Consider the following 17,357-nt stretch of genomic DNA (forward strand, 5'->3'; position numbering starts at 1 on the left):
TTAGAAGGGTGAAGTGACTATTACATCATTCAAGTGAAAGATGAGGGTGGCTTGGAAAAGAGTAGTGGCCCTAGAGAGAGAGATGTGAATATGTTCAGGACGTGTTCCAAAACATCGGGATCTGCTGACGGGTTGGGTAGAGGGAGCAGGGAATGAGGAAAGGGAGAGTAAGAATGAGGTGGAGGTTGTTTGCAGGAACCTGTGGGTGTTGGTGTTGCCATGGGCTGGCGTGGAACGACCTGGGAGAGGAACTGGAGTCAGTTTGTGGGAGAGTTGGGGAGGCGGTGGTGAATCCAGTGTTACACGTGGAGCTGGTGAAGGGTGAGATGTTTGTTACACAAACGGAGAGAGATTCAGCGCGCAGTGGGATCCACGAGCCTGGAGCTCAGAAGAGAGAAGGGCTGAAAGATGACACATCCACTCTACAGTTGGACCTGATGTTTTGAACAAAAGCGGGATGTTAAGACAACTAGCGAGGGGTGTTCACCATCCCCTCAAAGCAGGACCATCCTTACTCCTTGGAAGAGGACCCCCATTTTCACTCCCCCAGAGAGGTAATGGAACTTAATCAAGTTCACACAGCATAAGGGGGAACCAAGAAGGTACACGGGGAAGCAGGGTTCTGTCTCCTGCTTCCAATCCCATGTTTTATTGCTGCTCAGTGCTGCTTCTCCCGGAGAAGGCAACAGCACCCCACTCCAGTCCTCTCGCCTGGAAAATCCCATGGACGGAGGAGCCTGGTGGGCTGCAGTCCATGGGGTCGCTAAGAGTTGGACATGACTGAGCAATTTCACTTTCACTTTTCACTTTCATGCACTGGAGAAGGAAATGGCAACCCACTCCAGTGCTCTTGCCTGGAGAATCCCAGGGACGGGGGAGCCTGGTGGGCTGCCGTCTATGGGGTCGCACAGAGTCGGACACGACTGAAGTGACTTAGCAGCAGCAGCAGCAGCTGCTTCTCCAACTTTACTCATTGTGAGAGCAAACAAAAATTAGGATCAAGGTTTTCTGCAGCACAGAAACAAGCTGAAGGGAAGATATGAAAGAACAGTAGGCTGGAGATTTCAAATACTGGCTCCTCCACCGTGTAACCTTGAACAAGTCATTTAACCTCACTGAGTCTTAATAACCCAACTCAAAATGGGAATAACACCACCATCTGGTGTCATTAAATTCAGTAAAAATACCTGGCACATAATAGGCACTAGGTACCTATTTTTAGTTGAACTCAAGTTGTATAATTTTTTAAATGGACACTTGGTATTGTTTTCTCATATATTTCAAAGTAGTTTTTTTTTCTAGAAAAAAAAAAAAGACAGTAACTGTGACTAAAACAGTACAAAGGACCTTGAATAATTTACTGGATTTCTCATGCTATTTCATGACCTATAGAAAAGTAGATGGTATTTCATGATTATTTACATCTTAGGGTTAAAAGATGACTTGAACAAAATCTACAGGATTTTTCACGTTGGAGCAACAAAACACTAGATATTTTCTTGCCAACCGAAAAATAGTGCTATATAAGGAATTCTATCTCCAAACTAGAAGGCTAAAAGCAGTGAACTTCAGGACTTGATGTTTACCAGCCAACACAGTTTCTTCGCACTGACTGATTTAATTAGTTTAACATATTGTAGGGTCATTTCTGGTCAAGGCCACTGGCATCTCAGATGTTTATTTATTCATTTTCATGAAGCGTCTACTATGTTCCAGTACTGTTCTTGGATCAAGGCATACAAGAATGGACAAAAATGAAGTCCTACCATCATGGAGCTCTCATTGAAGTGGGGAGCGAAAAAATAAACAAGCAATCAGATAAGTAGATAAACAGCATCATTTCATAGTGTCATGCACTCTATAGAAAATATAGCCAGGTAATGCTCAAATGTGCAAGGAGTATTTTTTACCTAAATGATGAGAAGGAGCCAACTATGCAAGAATATGGACAGAGCCTGTTCCCCTTATGGGAACAGTCACGTATAAATTTGGAAATGAAGGGGGAGGGGTTGTAGGAGGCACACAGAAGAAGGGCAGAGTTTGGACTTTATTCTAAGCATTGGAGAATTTTAAGCAAAGGAGCAACATGGTCTGGTTTATGTATTTACAAGGTCACTCTGACTGCTGTTTTGGATCTGGGCTAGAAGGTGACCAGAGTGAAAGCAGGAGTGCAATTGCCTCCCAAATAAAAGGTGACAGAGGCCTGGGGATGGCAGCAATGGAGATGAAGAGAGGAGCACAGATTCCAGATATGTGTTGAAGGAGTTCTGACAGGGCTTACAGAAGGACTAGATTTGCAGGGTACGACATAAAAAGGAAACAGGATTAATGAAGCAACTGGTTGGTTGGTCATGTCATTTACTGATAGGGAGTCTTGCAGAAAAGAAAGGTGGTGAGGTCCATGCTAAATCAAGTATTCAGCTTTGGGGACTTCCCCTGTGGTCTAGGGAGTTTGAGTTGTCTATTAGTCATGTAAGTGGAGCTGTGGAGTGGCCTGCTGAATACGCACATCTGGAGCTTTGGAGAAAGGCCAAGGCTGGAGATTGGCATTTAGGGTCATGAGCAAATCATCTGTGACATTTTCCTTTGAGGTGCGTTGCTTGCAGCTGGGGTTGATGGACATTTGCAGCGAGCATCTCCTTGGCTTCTCCAGAGTCAGAATCTCCTTCTGAGCAGCTTCAACTGTCCTGGAAATTCCCTGACAGAGCTGCAAAGTTCAGGGATTTCAAACACTGGTGGGAGTTTGTTCGGTTTTCTTCTCTGTTGCGTTTCAAGTTAACTGAGATGTGTGATTTTCAAGTTTCATCTTCAGTTCTAAATCATGCAGAGAACCTGTCACATGTCTGCTGATCTTTGCACTGCCCCTTTCCCATCGCAGCTCTCTGGGCAAGCCAGACAGCTCAGTGCAGGCTGTGTTGTGTTGGGCTTCAAGAAGAAGCCTCATTCCAAGAAAGGCAAGCGCTTGGTGAATAACTCTGCCAAGTGTCAGATTAACAGGAGACACTCAGGCAGATAAACCCAAGTGAGTAAACATTCTGAGATCAGGCCTTCTTTTTTCTTTTTTTTTCTACCCTATAAAATTGTTACGGTTCTATCGGTTGTTATCCCTCTCTATCAGTTTCTTTCGTTCTCATGATGGTTCCTCATTAAGGAGATTCATGGGGAAGGTTGTAATCGATCGGAGCTATTAGCCACCAGAGTGTAATCTGGTTCCAGTACAAACTGACCTGCATGATGTCCCGTCCACCTTGGGGATTAAAGCCGATTAACTCAGAGTCTGGGAGGCAGAAGCTAGTGTCCTGTAGCACTGCACCCCCTCACTCCTCCCCAGCAGTAAGGGATTTAACAAATTCACACTGTAATTAGAACTGAACCCACAGTTAACCCGCCTTGCAAATAACCACTAGTGCCTGGCTCAGCTTGGATATCCATTTACAGCCAGTGTGTCCCTGGTAGCGGAATTCTGCTTTGATTCCCTCTGCTGTCTCTGCTGTCTCGGGCCCTACACTGCTGATTACCGTGGAGGTTTCTGTTTTGTTTCATTTGGTTGGTTGTTTGGTTGACTTTTGTACCCATTTCCAAGAGTAGATCTATCTCATCATTTGGGAACAAGCCAATGATTGGAATGAGGGCCCTACAAAAAAAAAGCCAGCTCACTGCTAGGGCTTTCAACAGCACAATCTCTCTGCTTTATGATTTTGATGGAATCAGAGAACAAAAGCCAGGAAGGTGCCCCAGGCTGCCCACAGATGCCCTGGCAGCCATGTAGGTGGGCCTGCCAAGGCGCAAGAGGCCATACAAATGAGCGTTCTCCATCACTGACCTCTGCTCTTAAAAATACAACTAACCACCAAGTAGAAGTTGAGGACTAGGGTCAAACTAAAGACTCGTTAAGAATGATATTTTAGGGAATTTCCTGGCAGTCCAGTGGTTTCACTCCAAGCTTTCACTGCAAGAGCCCCAGGTTCAATCTCTGGTTGGGGAACGAAGATCCCACAAGCTGCACAGATACCCCTCAAAAAAAAAAAAAAAAAAAAAAAAGACTAATTTAGCTCCAAAAACTGTCCACAAGCAACAGGATAAATTAATTGGTATTTCATTCCAGGGGAACCATGGAGAAGGAAATGGCAACCCACTCCAGTATTCTTGCCTAGAAAATCCCATGGACAGAGGAGCCTGGTGGGCCACAGTCCACAAGGTCACAAAAAGTCAGTCAGGGGAACCATGATAAGTAAATATTCCTTCTTGCAGTAATAAAACCAGTTAAAGTGCAGACCTCCTCCTCCTCTCCCCTTTATCCACCCACCCTTTCTACCCCAACCTTTTTTTTTTTTTTTTTGAGAATGAAGATATAATAGGAGCACAATCTTAGGAGCTAGACTATATAGATCAAGACAAGGTCACACTTCTATAACTTATTTAACTTCTGCATGCCTCAGTTTCCCTATTGATATAAAATATTAATGTTAACAATGGTACCTCTTTCAAAGGTTATTAAAGAGTGGATAAATTACTACATGTAGCAGATGAGATAGTGCTTGGCATATTGTAAGGTCTGAGTTAACATGTAAACATAAGTTACTGTCATTCATTCAGCCTCTGAATGCTGAATGTGCTATAAAATGCCAGTGATATAAAGGTAAGGGCCACCTCAGGTCACTGGGAAGACAACATACAAACAAACCTGCCGTTCTGCCTCTGTCTGCTCTTTACTGAATGTTTGGGACACAAAGATGCTACTACAGAATAGGAATAATACTTTATGTTAAATAAGTATAACTGGTAAGAGAGAGGCAGAAGACATATAAAAGGCAAGAAATGCAATTGAACAATAATTGAGATCAGTCTTTTGCCTATTATGAATTAAGCTAAAATGCATGCTAATGTAGCTGAGATTAAACACCCAGAATATTGTGGCGTGGTAAAAGAATTAACATAGAACAGAACAGCAGTCTAAGCAAATTTTATAAAGTTACCATGATAACATCCTGGCCTTCCAACCATTCAGTTACGTGATGTACCAAGAAAACAGCAGGACTTACCATATCCCACCTAGCCAAAATTCTGCAAAACATCTAGTGTGTACATGTGCAGGTGTATACACACACAAACACACACACTCATGCACACATGCAAATATCATTTGGAGCAGAAAGAAAACATAAATACGGGAAGCAAGGGTCAGAACAGTAAGGCTGGTTTCACTCTCAACACTTGCTATCTGTCCTTAGGTACATTGCTAAATTCTGTTCCCCAGTGTTTGTATCTGTAAAATGGGGATAATATTAGGATCTGCCTCACAGGGTTATTGTGAAGACTCAGTGAGCTATTGCACAAAACCCTCCAAATATCTAGCACTGGCTTGCCCCAGCCTTGACTCAGTTTATTTTATTGCTATAGTTTGCTGTGTTCTAAACACCTGCCTTGCCTGACTTCCTCCTCTCTCTTCATCTCTCTCCCTCCTCCCCCCTTCCCTCTCTCTCTCTCTGGATGTTTTGTACATAACTGCACAGGTAATCCATGTTCATTCTAGAAAAACATGAATATACATACAAAAAGGAAAAGTTAAAGACCATTCTGATTCCACTACCAAGAATAGCAACTGTTTTGCTAGGATCCTTCTGGTCTTTGTCTATGTAAATTCACTACATCTATGTAAGTATAAATGTTCATGTGCATGTAGATATATCACTACATATATAGGATCATACTGTAATTCTGTCTAGTAGAATTATTTTCTTGTTCAGCAATGTATCGTGTCAGTAAATACAAAATATACGTTATCACTTGAGATTACTCCATAGAAGTCTGTTTTAAGAAAATGCCATATTGTATTTAGACAATCCCCTATTGCTTGAACTTGAGACAAAATCACATTCTGTTACAAACTCTGTTTAAATATGTTGTATCAACTTATTTGGACACATTAGCAGAGGGTCTTACCATGGCACAGGGCGAATTTTTCCTCAACAACAGATATTGCTAGTGGTCTTATTCACGGGGCCTGCATTTGTGGGAGATAAATTATACTTAGGATTCTGAAGAAGTCACAGATTTTAACATAACAGTACCTGTTTGAAGAACTTCATACTAGGCTTCCTTGGCGGGCTAGTGGTTAAGAACCTGCCTGCCAAAGAAGGGGTCATGGGTTCAATCCCTGGCTTGGGAAGATCCCATATGCCTCAGAGCAACTAAGCCCAGGCATCACAACTAGTGAGCCCGCGTGCTGCAACTGCTGAAGCCTGCGTGCCTACAGCCTGTGCTTCCCAACAAGAGAAGCCACCACAATGAAAAGGTTGCACACCACAACTAGAGATCAGCCCCTGCTTGCCGAAACTAGAGAAAGCCCGGGTGCAGCAACAATGACCCAGCAGAGCCAAAAATCAGTTAAGTAGTTAATTTTTTAAAAAGAACTTCATACAAACAACACAAAGAGTAAAGTGAGCAAAAAAAAAAACAAACATAGTGTTAATAATATGCAGAATCCAGGTACTGGTGATCATAGACATAGAAAATGACCCGGAAATTTTTTAGGAATATAGAAGGTCAAAGAACAATTAGAAAATAGGAAACTGGGAACAAACAATAGTAATTTCTAGTTTGCCTCTGCAATTTATTGTGCATCAGACAGAGCTCTGCAGTGATCCATAATCACCTCCTTGCATACCTGAGTCATTTCAATGAGCCGTGTCAAGGGTCACATAAAGTGTTAAGTTAGATCTGATAAAACATGTTCAGAATTCCCAAGGAACAGAAGCTGGGGAGGTGCAGGGGGGTCTTAGCCAAGGAGGGAAGCTTGTCTGCGCACTTGTCACAAATTTATTGAGAACTTACTATGTTCCATGGAGAAGGAAATGGCAACCCACTCCAGTACTCTTGCCTGGAAAATCCCATGGACGGAGGAGCCTGGTAGGCTACAGTCCATGGGGCTGCAAAGAGTCGGACACGACTGAGCGACTTCACTTTCACTGTGTTCCAGCAAGTGGGGGCACAGAGAAAAACAGCCCAGCTTCCCAGATCTGCTTCCTGGGAAAATCTAAGCTACCAGGGGAGTCAGGTTACTGCTAGGTCAGCACTAGTGTTTAAGAATCTGGATTTCCGAATGCCTTGTCACTTAAGTTTTTAAATATTTCACTGGCAGGACATCTGAACAAGAGTGGAGAGACCCTGATCCCCTCTCAGTATCACCCGGAGCAGTCATTCTCCCTTGCTGAGCCTCTGTAAAGTGGGGATAACCGTATCTCGTTTCTGCTCTCCACTTCACAGAAATATTGCCAGTATTTAGATAAGAAAACATTAATTACTAAGAGCTCTTTGAATTTCTTTGAAGCTGCTGAGATGTCTGAGGTAGCATGACAACACATAGTGAGGTTAATACTGTTTGCACTAGATCGTTTTGGTATTTTTATTAAATTTTTATAACACTGTGTTTATGTTCACAGACAAGCCAACTCCCCATTATCTATGTTTTAATATTTATTCAGGTCCACTTTTGAACGGAGGTGACTTCTTTCAGCATCTCAGCCATTTTTAAAGTGGAATGTCAGGGACTTCCTTGGTGGTCTAGTGCCTAAGACTCTGCACTCCCAATGCAAGGGGCCAGGGTTTGATCCCTGGTCAGGGAACTTGATCCCCCATGCCACAACCGAAGGTTGTGCGTGCCACAACTAAGACCTGGCACAGCCAAATACGTTTAATTAATTAATTTAAAAAATGAGTTGTCACTGGAAAGGGGTAATTTAGGCATTTTGGGTCCTTCACTATTTGCCTCAGGCAAACATTCAAGGAAAGTTTGCTGCTTCCTTGAACAGAAAATTGCCTTCTGTCCTTCTGACCTTCCACCTCTTGAGGCTTCTGCTGGCCTATACACAGCTCTTTCCTCTGTTCCCTCACCCTCTTTGCAGCTTCCCTGTCTTCTGGGTCTGCCCTGGAGTATAGCCTTCCCTCTCTCCAGTCTCCCCTGTCATGGTCCCTTCCCTCCCACCAATGGTTTTGTAGGAATCACTGTGCTGGCCCCTTGGGGTAACTTTTCTGCAGCCCACAGCACTGCTGGCCCCTGAGAAGAGGCGGAAGACAGCCAGCCAGCGTCTCTCCCACCTCACCTGACTCCTTCTTTGGACTCCTTGGCCTCTGTCATTGCTTGATGGGGTAGTGAGATGAGAAAGTACTTGAGCATGTTTCCATGACAATCTGAAGGAAAGCAACCTGACCTTGTTACCAATATGCACTGACACCAACACGTAAGCATGACTTTTCCTAGATGGATTGCGGAAGACATCTCAGCAGACATTCAGCAAACCCCCAAGCGGGAGGACAGCCTTGTTCCTGTCCTGCGGGAACGCTCATCTCTAGTCTTTCAACAAGCTGATGTTTTCCCCACCCTTTGGGGGTTGGCTCAGTCAAAATGGTAGCACAATTAAGATGTCAGAAAGTAAAAGCGAAGTCGCTCAGTCGTGTCTGACTCTTTGGGACCCTGTGGACTGTAGCCTACCAGGCTCCTCCGTCCATGGGATTTTCCAGGCAAGAATACGGGAGCAGGTTGCCATTTCCTCCTCCAGGGGATATTCCTGACCCAGGGATCGAACCCGGGTCTCCCACATTGTAGGCAGACGCTTTACCGTCTGAGCCACCAGGAAAGTCTAAGATGTCAGAGACAGTCCTAAATAGGAGATCCAGGCTCCTAAAATATAAGGGAAGGGGCATTATGGAGTTCATGGAGTAAAGGTAAATCTCCTTCCCCAAGAGCACCCTCAGTGACTGACTAGGACTCACAAGACCCAGAAAAGCTCTTATACTCATGGCTACAATGAATGACAACACAGGGATACCAGTTAAAATCAACAGAGGCAGAAGGTGCTGGGGCAAAGTCCAGGAGGAACTAGCCACGAGCTCCCAGATGTCCCTTCCCAGCAGTATCACACAGGTGTCCCTAATTTTTATAGCAATGATTTATAACAACATGTGCAAGGCATTATCAGCCACGGATGCTCACGCGAACCTTGGTGTCCAGGGTGTTTATTAGGGTCAGTCACGTAAGATATGCAGTGCCCACGTGAAAGACCTCAGCTACTCAGACTCCCGCCCCTGGAGCAAAAATAGGTGTTCAGCATAAATGACACCGTTGGCATAAACCATCTGCTTACCCTGGCACCACGTGGCCCAAGGCCTCGGGCATGCAAAAACACTCTTCTCAGGCACAGTATTACAAGGACTCAGAGCTCGTTTCTTAGGGGCCAGTCTTAAAAAAACAGGTCTTGGAAATGTGCAGGATTTGAGCAATACGGGTGCAACGTGGGCATGGTAAGTCAACCCTTTCCTGCACACATTCCCAGGGCCAAGACAGGAAACTACAGCACTTCCTGCACCTCAACTACCTTTCAAAGGTAACATTCTCTCTGCCTTCCCCACAGGGTCGCTGTGATTCATAATAGTAATCATTGAACTCTTTTCAAAACCAGCAGGACATCTACAGCAAGGATGCTTTTATTATTGTTACTATTATCATCACTACTATCGACGGGACAGGGCTGGGAATGAGCCCTTACTCCTTCCATGTGATCTCAGAACAGGTCGTGCCTTTTCCAGATGCTGAAGACAAACACAACCTCAGAGCAGCATGTCTGCACCCCTCCCTGGTGTTTAACCTTGTCCCTGCTTTTCTCTGTCTCCCTTCCCCGGCAGTGGCTCAGAAACCCAGGGCCCCAGCACGAGAAGCGGACTCTGTTTGGAGACATGGTGTGCTTCTTGTTCATCACCCCGCTGGCCACCATCTCGGGCTGGCTCTGCCTGCGGGGCGCCGTGGACCACCTGCACTTTAGCAGTCGGCTCGAGGCCGTCGGACTGATTGCACTCACTGTTGCACTCTTCACTATTTACCTCTTTTGGACACTAGTAAGTATGGCCCGGGGCCCGGGGATTGCGGCCGGCGGGAGCTGGCAGCACCCAGCTGGCATGGCTTTCCCACTTGTCTGGAGCTCATCTCACCTTCCTGGGAGCACACAGACCTTTAAGTGCTGAGAATAGTGATTCGGGGGGTGTGTGTGCGTGTCTATGTATACATGTATGCGCACTGCTGGGAAGAGCAGATGAAGCAAAGAAAAAGCCCCAGCTTCTGAGAGTTCATCGGTCAAAGACATACACCCTGGGCATTCCTCCCCTCTCACAGCCAAGCACTCCTCTGTGAGCAGAGGCCTGGCATCTTCTTTCTCTTGTTCATGCTCCTCACTTTTGCCAGGATTGTAGTATATGATGTACGTGATGAATGACGTGCTTGGCCATTGTTGCTGTTGCTGCCCGCACAGATCATGAATCCTCCTGCTGGTTATTTTCTCCTTTCGTCCTGACAAGGCCTAAAGTCTTTGTTGGACAAGGAGATGCACTTCGCCTGCTGATTATTCTGGGTTGGGACATTGATTCTGCTGCCCATAAAACCACTAATTCATCTAGCTGAGAAGCTGCCACTAAAGAAAAACCATTTCCCAATAAGTGTTCCTGCTGGATAGATAGAAGGAAAAAGACTTTAACCCTCTCTGGGTTTTTTTTATTGTTTTAATTAACCTCATGATTGCTTGGGTGCCAGCTGGCAGCGCCCACAAAGAGGGGGCAGCATTTGCTCTCTCTTGACGCTTCCCTGTGAGACCTGCAGGGAAGAATGTCATCGTCCTCTAGAAGGTTTTCAGACACCGGGCCCCCTGCTTCCCGGCATGTGCCTGCTCATCTCTAATCTGAGCACGCTCCGCTGTTATTCAATATGTCTCTCCTGTCTAGGCTGTCCCATTCCCATCTCTGCAGCACAGTGTCAGCGTGTGACGCTCACGCTGTTCACACCTGCTCCCTTCCCTCCATCCCAAGCCCTGGCCACCAGCTGCCATCCCTACCACGCTGACCACAACCCCCCGCTCCCTGCACTTCCCTCTTGTCCCTCCTCTCAGGTGACAGGTCCAGATGCTAAGTGGGGGAATGCGTTTCAGTCTCAGTAAAAGGGGCATGACTTGAGCCTGGGTAAGTAGGGAGTGTTTCGGTGCTTGGAACTTTATGGGAGTCTTCTGGTTAAGGGAGGCGTTCATTTTCCCAGCTTAATAAAGCCCTCAACCAAAACTTTTATTGTCTCCTCTAAACATCTACGCTTCTAAACTGTGTCTCGATTCACTGTGAATCAAACAATCAGGCTGACTCAGAAGCTGCAAGGACAGTGTTGTGGGAAGAGGATTAGAAATAAGAAACTAAATTGTCTGTCCACTACTGTCTAAGACGATGGAGTGAGCAAAAAGAAGGAAAGGAAAAAAAGAGATTACCTAGAGAAAAATGGATGTTATCCTGTTTCATCTCTCATCTCAGGTGAAAGGAAGGTTTGGGTGGGAAAGGTACCTGGAGTGGCTCTTTCAGGAGACTGATGACATACTTCACTCCAGAAATGCTGCCAAGAGGCAGCGCTACGTGGTTAAGGGGGGGAAAAAAAGCACATGCCTTCAGAATCCAAAGGCTCTGTGTTTAAACCCAAGATTTAGCATCCGAATAGCTGTGTAACTTCAAACAGGGTCCCTAACCTCTCTGATCATCCCTCTCCTTATGCACAGACTTGAGGAAAGGACTGCTGACCCCTGGGTCAACTGTTGTGAGGATGAGGTGGGATAACTTCGGGGACATCCATCGAGGCACTCAGCAGAGGCATGGGCTCTCTTCCCCCAGCTGCTGGGCTCCCCCATCTCACACTGTCCCTCCCCCCTCCATAAAGCGAAGAGCAACTGGAGGGAAAGACAGGCGTTTCTCACCCTTGATGTGAAAAACCCGCAGTGGCCACAGCTCAGCGATAGGTTACTGAATCTAGACTAACTCCTTCCCAGATAAATGCTGTACTGAGCCGGCCTGGCAAGAGCCGTAATTCAGAAGCTGACAGCACTTGGAAACTGCCCTCCAGCAGAAACCCATTGTAAACAAGCTGTCAGACTTAAGGAGAATATGCTGTGAAAATGTCTTAGATAAACAAACACAGTGTCAGTCCCAGACCGGCTCTCCCCGGAGGAACCTTCCCGGAAGGGCCTCGCCGGCGCTGTCAGACGGACCCTCGCCCGAAGGTGCATTCGGAGCTCGGCGCCTCCATGGGGGCCAGGCTTGACAGACTCAGGGAGTTCTGCCTTCTGGAATCCACTGCTCGGACACACAGGTGTCTGGCACCCAGGTGGTCAAGACCTCGGTCACCTCCACCCGGACAGCTGGAGGGAAGAGGTGCCCCAGAAACATCACTGTGCATGCCACAAACCATCCGAAGTCCGTGGACAGACACGAGTAGGTGAGAACTGAGTCCACGTGAAGAGTTCAGAAAGTGTCCACATAGATCTGCATTAGCCACGTGGGTATAGCAGTACCCACGTGCAGTGACCACCGCCCCCCCCAGGAGGTTCCGCCATCTACTGAGTCTCAGTGGCAACTGATTAAAACACCAGACAAAAGGAATGAATGAGCCAGCCCTTCTGGCTGACTCCCAGTGCCGTGGGTCAACCATTTAAATTCTCTTTACAGAGGGGAAAGCTTGAATAGAATGCTGTCCTGGCAAGGCTCACGGTGGGTTCAGACACACCCTGAGGGTGTCCGGCAAGACCTGGTGTGGCTGACTCAGCCCCTCACCGCCCTCTTGTCTTCCACAGGACCATCACAGATCAGAGGTCAGGCCCCATTCTGGGAAGACAACTTCCACAGCCCTGGCATCATCCATATGCTTCAGTCACACCATGAACCCCAAAGAGAAAGGGCAGAATCAAAATGCCTAATGAGATTTCCCAAATCATGCCATGACTTTACAGCAAACGTTTGGCCTCAGCCAGTCACCTCCCTTGGGGAGCTATTGTTGTTTAGTTTCTAAGTCCAGTCTGACTCTTTTGTGACCTCATGGACTGTAGCCCACCAGGCTCTTCTGTCCATAGGCTTTCCTAGGCAAGAATACTGCAGCAGGTTGCCATTTCCTTCTCCAGGGGATCTTCTCGACCCAGGGATCAAACCCATGTCTCCTGCATTGGCAGGCTAATTCTTTACCGCTGAGTCACCAGGGGAGCCTCTCAGGGAGAAGTGATGCTAATACGTGCCAGCCCTCTGTGTGCCGTGCACGTGACTGCAACTCTCTACAGACCTTGCCCGTGGCTGGAGGTTAATAAATAGCCTTTGGATGAAAAAAGTGAAGACACTTCAAGAAACCCATCCCATAAAGAGTAGTTTTTAGAACAGTGGCCCTGTGCTCTTCCTTCCTCCTCTTTCTTTAAAACCTCAGAAATTTAATAAATATCTAAATGAAGTTCCCAGTGTTACTACTGCAATAGCTTCTTTTTACCTTTATGTTGTTTATTTTTTTTCCCTCACCGCCTCTTTGTTTCCCTAAATCAAACCTGTCTTATTCTTCTTCTGTTCAACTTGAGGGGAGGGAGTGTCTTGGTGCTCTTAGAGCCCAGAGCCAGAACTACGCAGGGCAACTGCAGACCCATCATCCCTGTGCTCCGCGCCTACCTTCATGATCTCCGACGCAGCGTCATCGTCACATGATGCTTTCTTATTGATTGAATTCGCCTGCAGACCGTGGTGGTGAACAGCAATTAAGATAGATGAACGCGTAGTAAGGGCTCATTTGTTTGTCTGAACAAGTGGGTCTTATTTTTGTACTTCCCAGCCAAGGAACTGGGAGACCTGCTAAGTCATGGACTCCCTGCGTTCCTTGAAGCAGTGCATCTCAGGCTTGAATGTATATGTGAATCACCTGGGGATCTTGTTAAAATGCACGCTCTGATTCCCTATGTCTGGGTGGAGCCCACAACTGTTATAGTCTAACAAGCTCCCAGGTGGTGCATCCTTCATGGCCACACTGAGAGCAAGGATTTAGAGGAAATAGCCCAACCTCTCTTTTTCTTTTTTCCCCCCACCTTCCTGTATCTGAGAAGGAGTGTTGCAAAATTATCTTCTTTTCAGATTTAACCCGCCAGAAATAACAGGCCAAGAACACTAACATGTGGCAATGGCACTGTGCAGCGGGCTTTTTATGCATTATCTCTGATATCATTATTCACATTTTACAAACGAGGCATCCCACGGGCTGCTGCCTTACTGCGCGCAGCTACCGCTGCGCCTGCGCTTACTGAGCATGCGCAGTTCATGACCATCCCGACGGAGGGTCTCGATTTCAAATCCAGCTTTCCTGTAATATTTCCAGATTCCAGATTTCTTGTACTGCCCCAGCTGTTCACTAGTACTCGTCTGTTTCCTACCCCTTCCCTGCCCTTGGCCCTGATCAGCACATTTTCCAGCCTGCCTCTTACATTTATGAGTAGCACCAGGCAGCGGCAGGACAGGACAGATACAAGAGAATCGAGCTTTAAAAAAAGAGAAACAAAACAGAACAAAACCTCTGATCCACTCTGGCATGTTCAGAGCCTTTTGGAGAAAAGCACATCTGTGTGAGTTTAAAAGCTTATATTTTCACACTGAAATCTCTCTGGCATTCTGTCTGTGGTATCTGCTTTCTACCCTAAGAAATTTGAGTGAGTGGCCTTGGATTTCGTGATCCTTTCTGATCAAGAGCCTGCATTCTCTTCCAGAAACACTGAGCTCAAACCATCGGGTCAGTCCACTTTGGCCAACAGGGACCCTGTCCTAGGGTCAGCATGACTCAGCTACCCCAGGTGGTTAATACAGTCTGTACCTTGAATAATTTGTCATCCTGAGGTCATGGGCACCTTCTTCCCCAGTGCTCACCTAGACATCTGGATATACTCAACCTAGAACCTATACTTCCACTTTTTAAGGCAGTTTATACATCTTCAGAAGAATTGATTCTTTGAATTTCCTGGGCAAATTGATAAACGCTTTTCTCCAGTCTTCTTCAAAGCAAGCCATAGAAGCAAGCAAGCACCTCATTCGAGTATATTTACTCAAGACGCAAGCACTTTGGGGGCACAGCTATGTTACAGTTGATGATGCGTTTACTGCGCGTGCTGGGGTGTATTGTGGAAGAGAGGCCCAAGTCTAAAAGCAGTGTTGCAGTTAGGAGGTACAGGATATTTATTCACTCATCCATTCACTCGGTGAACTTAACTGAGCAGCTTCCTAAGCGCCAGGCACTGTGACAGGTGCAGAGCATGCAAAGATGAATACAACAGAAGGCCCTGCCCTCAGCAAGATGCTTCTAGGGCAGGGAGAGGGAGAAACAAGGGCAGTGGTGTGCAGGGCACTGATGCCATGCTGAGGTGGGTGCAGGTGCTGGCTCGGGAAAAACTCATCGGGGGAGCTGGTGCCCATGCTGAAGCTTCTCCACTGGGGGCAATGGGGGTCACTCACAGGGGTTGCCAAGTACAGTGGTGCAGGTTGTCCATGTCACAGTACGAAGGGTGCCTTTCTTGTCATACCGTGAATGGGGTCCTTTGAGTTGTGCAGTATCCAACCTACAGAAGGGTGTGTGAAGCCCTCGCATCCCTCTCGTTTAACAGGGAGAAACTCAATGACCAAAAGGGCACGCCGCCTAGCCCCACAGCTGCGTGAAGACTGGCGCTGTACCCACTCTGCCCACAGCCCCCAAACAGCTTTCTTCTCCTTTGGGGTCCAAACCACTACTCTGAAAATAAATCCAGACTCAGGAGGAACGTCATTTCCTATTAATACTATGATTTGACCCAGTGTGAAGAGGCATGAGGGGAGCCCTGCCCCTGTGTTCAGGGCACGAGTGCCCTTGGGTTGAACCTCAGACTCCGCCCGCATCTACCTGTGAGAGCAGTTTTGCCCAGGCTCTTGCCTGGCTGTACTGATGTTTGGAACTGTTTTAAATGGCACATGGGTTGTTTGACTTGATAACCAGCTTCCGTGACCTGAAACCTTCTCTTGTCTTCCTCTCCCCACCCTAGGTGTCGTTTAGGTACCACTGCCGATTGTACAATGAATGGCGTCGGACCAATCAGAGGGTGATTCTCCTCATTCCAAAGTCTGTCAACATCCCTTCCAACCAGCAGTCCTTGCTGGGCCTCCACTCTGTCAAGAGGAACTCAAAGGAGACAATTGTTTGATGTTTGTGTGTTTGGTTGGTTGGTTGATTTGTTGTCTGGGGTTTGGAAGTTTCTGCACTGGGGCCATGCACTGAGCCACTCCCAAACCCTTCCTCAAGCCTGTGGGTCGAAGAACATCCAGAGCCATGTAATCACGTGGCCCTGACCAACGGACTCCGCCCGAAGAAAGCAAATGCTCTTTGACTTCAAATCATGGATGCTGCAATCATATGATATTTGCTAAGCTGCCAAACATGTTTATTTAGCAGATACTATATGGAATTTTCTGAACACCTCTTTCACATGTGAGGAAGGTTGTCCTGCTAAGGATGCAATTCAATTCTTCCTTTTTTTATTACTATTTCAAATATAAATATATATATATATATTAAACTTAGATGATAATCAAAATTGAAAAGCCAATGTTAAAACTGGTTTCCTGGTTTGAATGGGTTTTGTTTGGGTTCATTGGTTTGTTTCCCAGTTTTTACTGTAGATTATTTGGGGTAATTTGATAGCTTGAGTGGTCTTTTCCATCTCTTCCAAGTCCCTTACTCAAGGGGACAGCATAACTGCAGGACAAATCATATTTGAAGGATGTTTTGTACTAAAATCCATTTAATTATTCAGTTTTTAAAGAAAAAAAAAGGCGTGACAACTCTCCCCACAGTGAACTGTTTATTTAAACTTCATTAAGGAGAAAAACAATTTATGGTGAGAAGCACGCTCCTTTCAACTTGTTTGGTACTGACAGCTGATAGAAGCTATTTTCTAATAATAAATACCCAGTGTGTGAAAGACAAACCCCACTGATGGCTATACTATTTTTTTTTTTAATCATAAAACCTGTGAGGTTTCCCAAAGTCGATTTGAAAAAGGAAAGATAAAAAGAAGGGAAAGCAAAAAGATTGGTGTTCTTACTCCCGTTTCACTTAGCGCAGGTCTTAATTCTGCATTCACAATGAATTGGAGGATCATTAGACATTTCTAGGAACTCTGGACCTGTTTTGCATATCAATTAGCACTCCCATTGCTCTGCTGAATTTCTAGCTTGACAGGTAGATATAGCAAAAAAAAAAAAAAAAAAAAGCCTGTCCGAGCAGTCTAAGACCCCTTTGTCTGATTTTCGAAAAAGAGCCCCATGCAGTGCCTTCCCCCAACCATGAGCCAATTCTGTCACAGGCTGAAATAGGCTTCCTCTAAGGACTCCCTCTTTTATCCATCACAGTGTAGAAGGTCTAGACTTCCCCTGCATTTGGGTGTCCACTGAAGCCAGGGAGCAGATGTGCGTCCGGGGAAGGCACTTGCTCACAGCGGCACTCAGGCTCCCATCCACCCACTCAC

At 46.2% G+C, this 17,357-nt stretch overlaps 1 protein-coding gene across 1 annotated transcript in view; it reads left to right on the forward strand.

Moving 5' to 3' along the window:
* MARCHF3 (membrane associated ring-CH-type finger 3) overlaps positions 1-16,817 on the forward strand; it is a 146,366-nt gene extending 129,549 nt beyond the window's left edge. Inside the window, exons 4-5 of the mRNA XM_043912213.1 lie at positions 9,682-9,891; positions 15,876-16,817. Of these exons, the coding sequence (XP_043768148.1) occupies positions 9,682-9,891; positions 15,876-16,034 (369 nt within the window). The 3' untranslated portion in view covers positions 16,035-16,817. The remainder of the gene's footprint in view (positions 1-9,681; positions 9,892-15,875) is intronic.
* The last annotated feature ends 540 nt before the right edge of the window (positions 16,818-17,357 follow it).

The sequence above is a fragment of the Cervus elaphus genome, chromosome 9 (assembly GCF_910594005.1).
Source record: "Cervus elaphus chromosome 9, mCerEla1.1, whole genome shotgun sequence".
Lineage (NCBI taxonomy): Eukaryota > Metazoa > Chordata > Mammalia > Artiodactyla > Cervidae > Cervus > Cervus elaphus.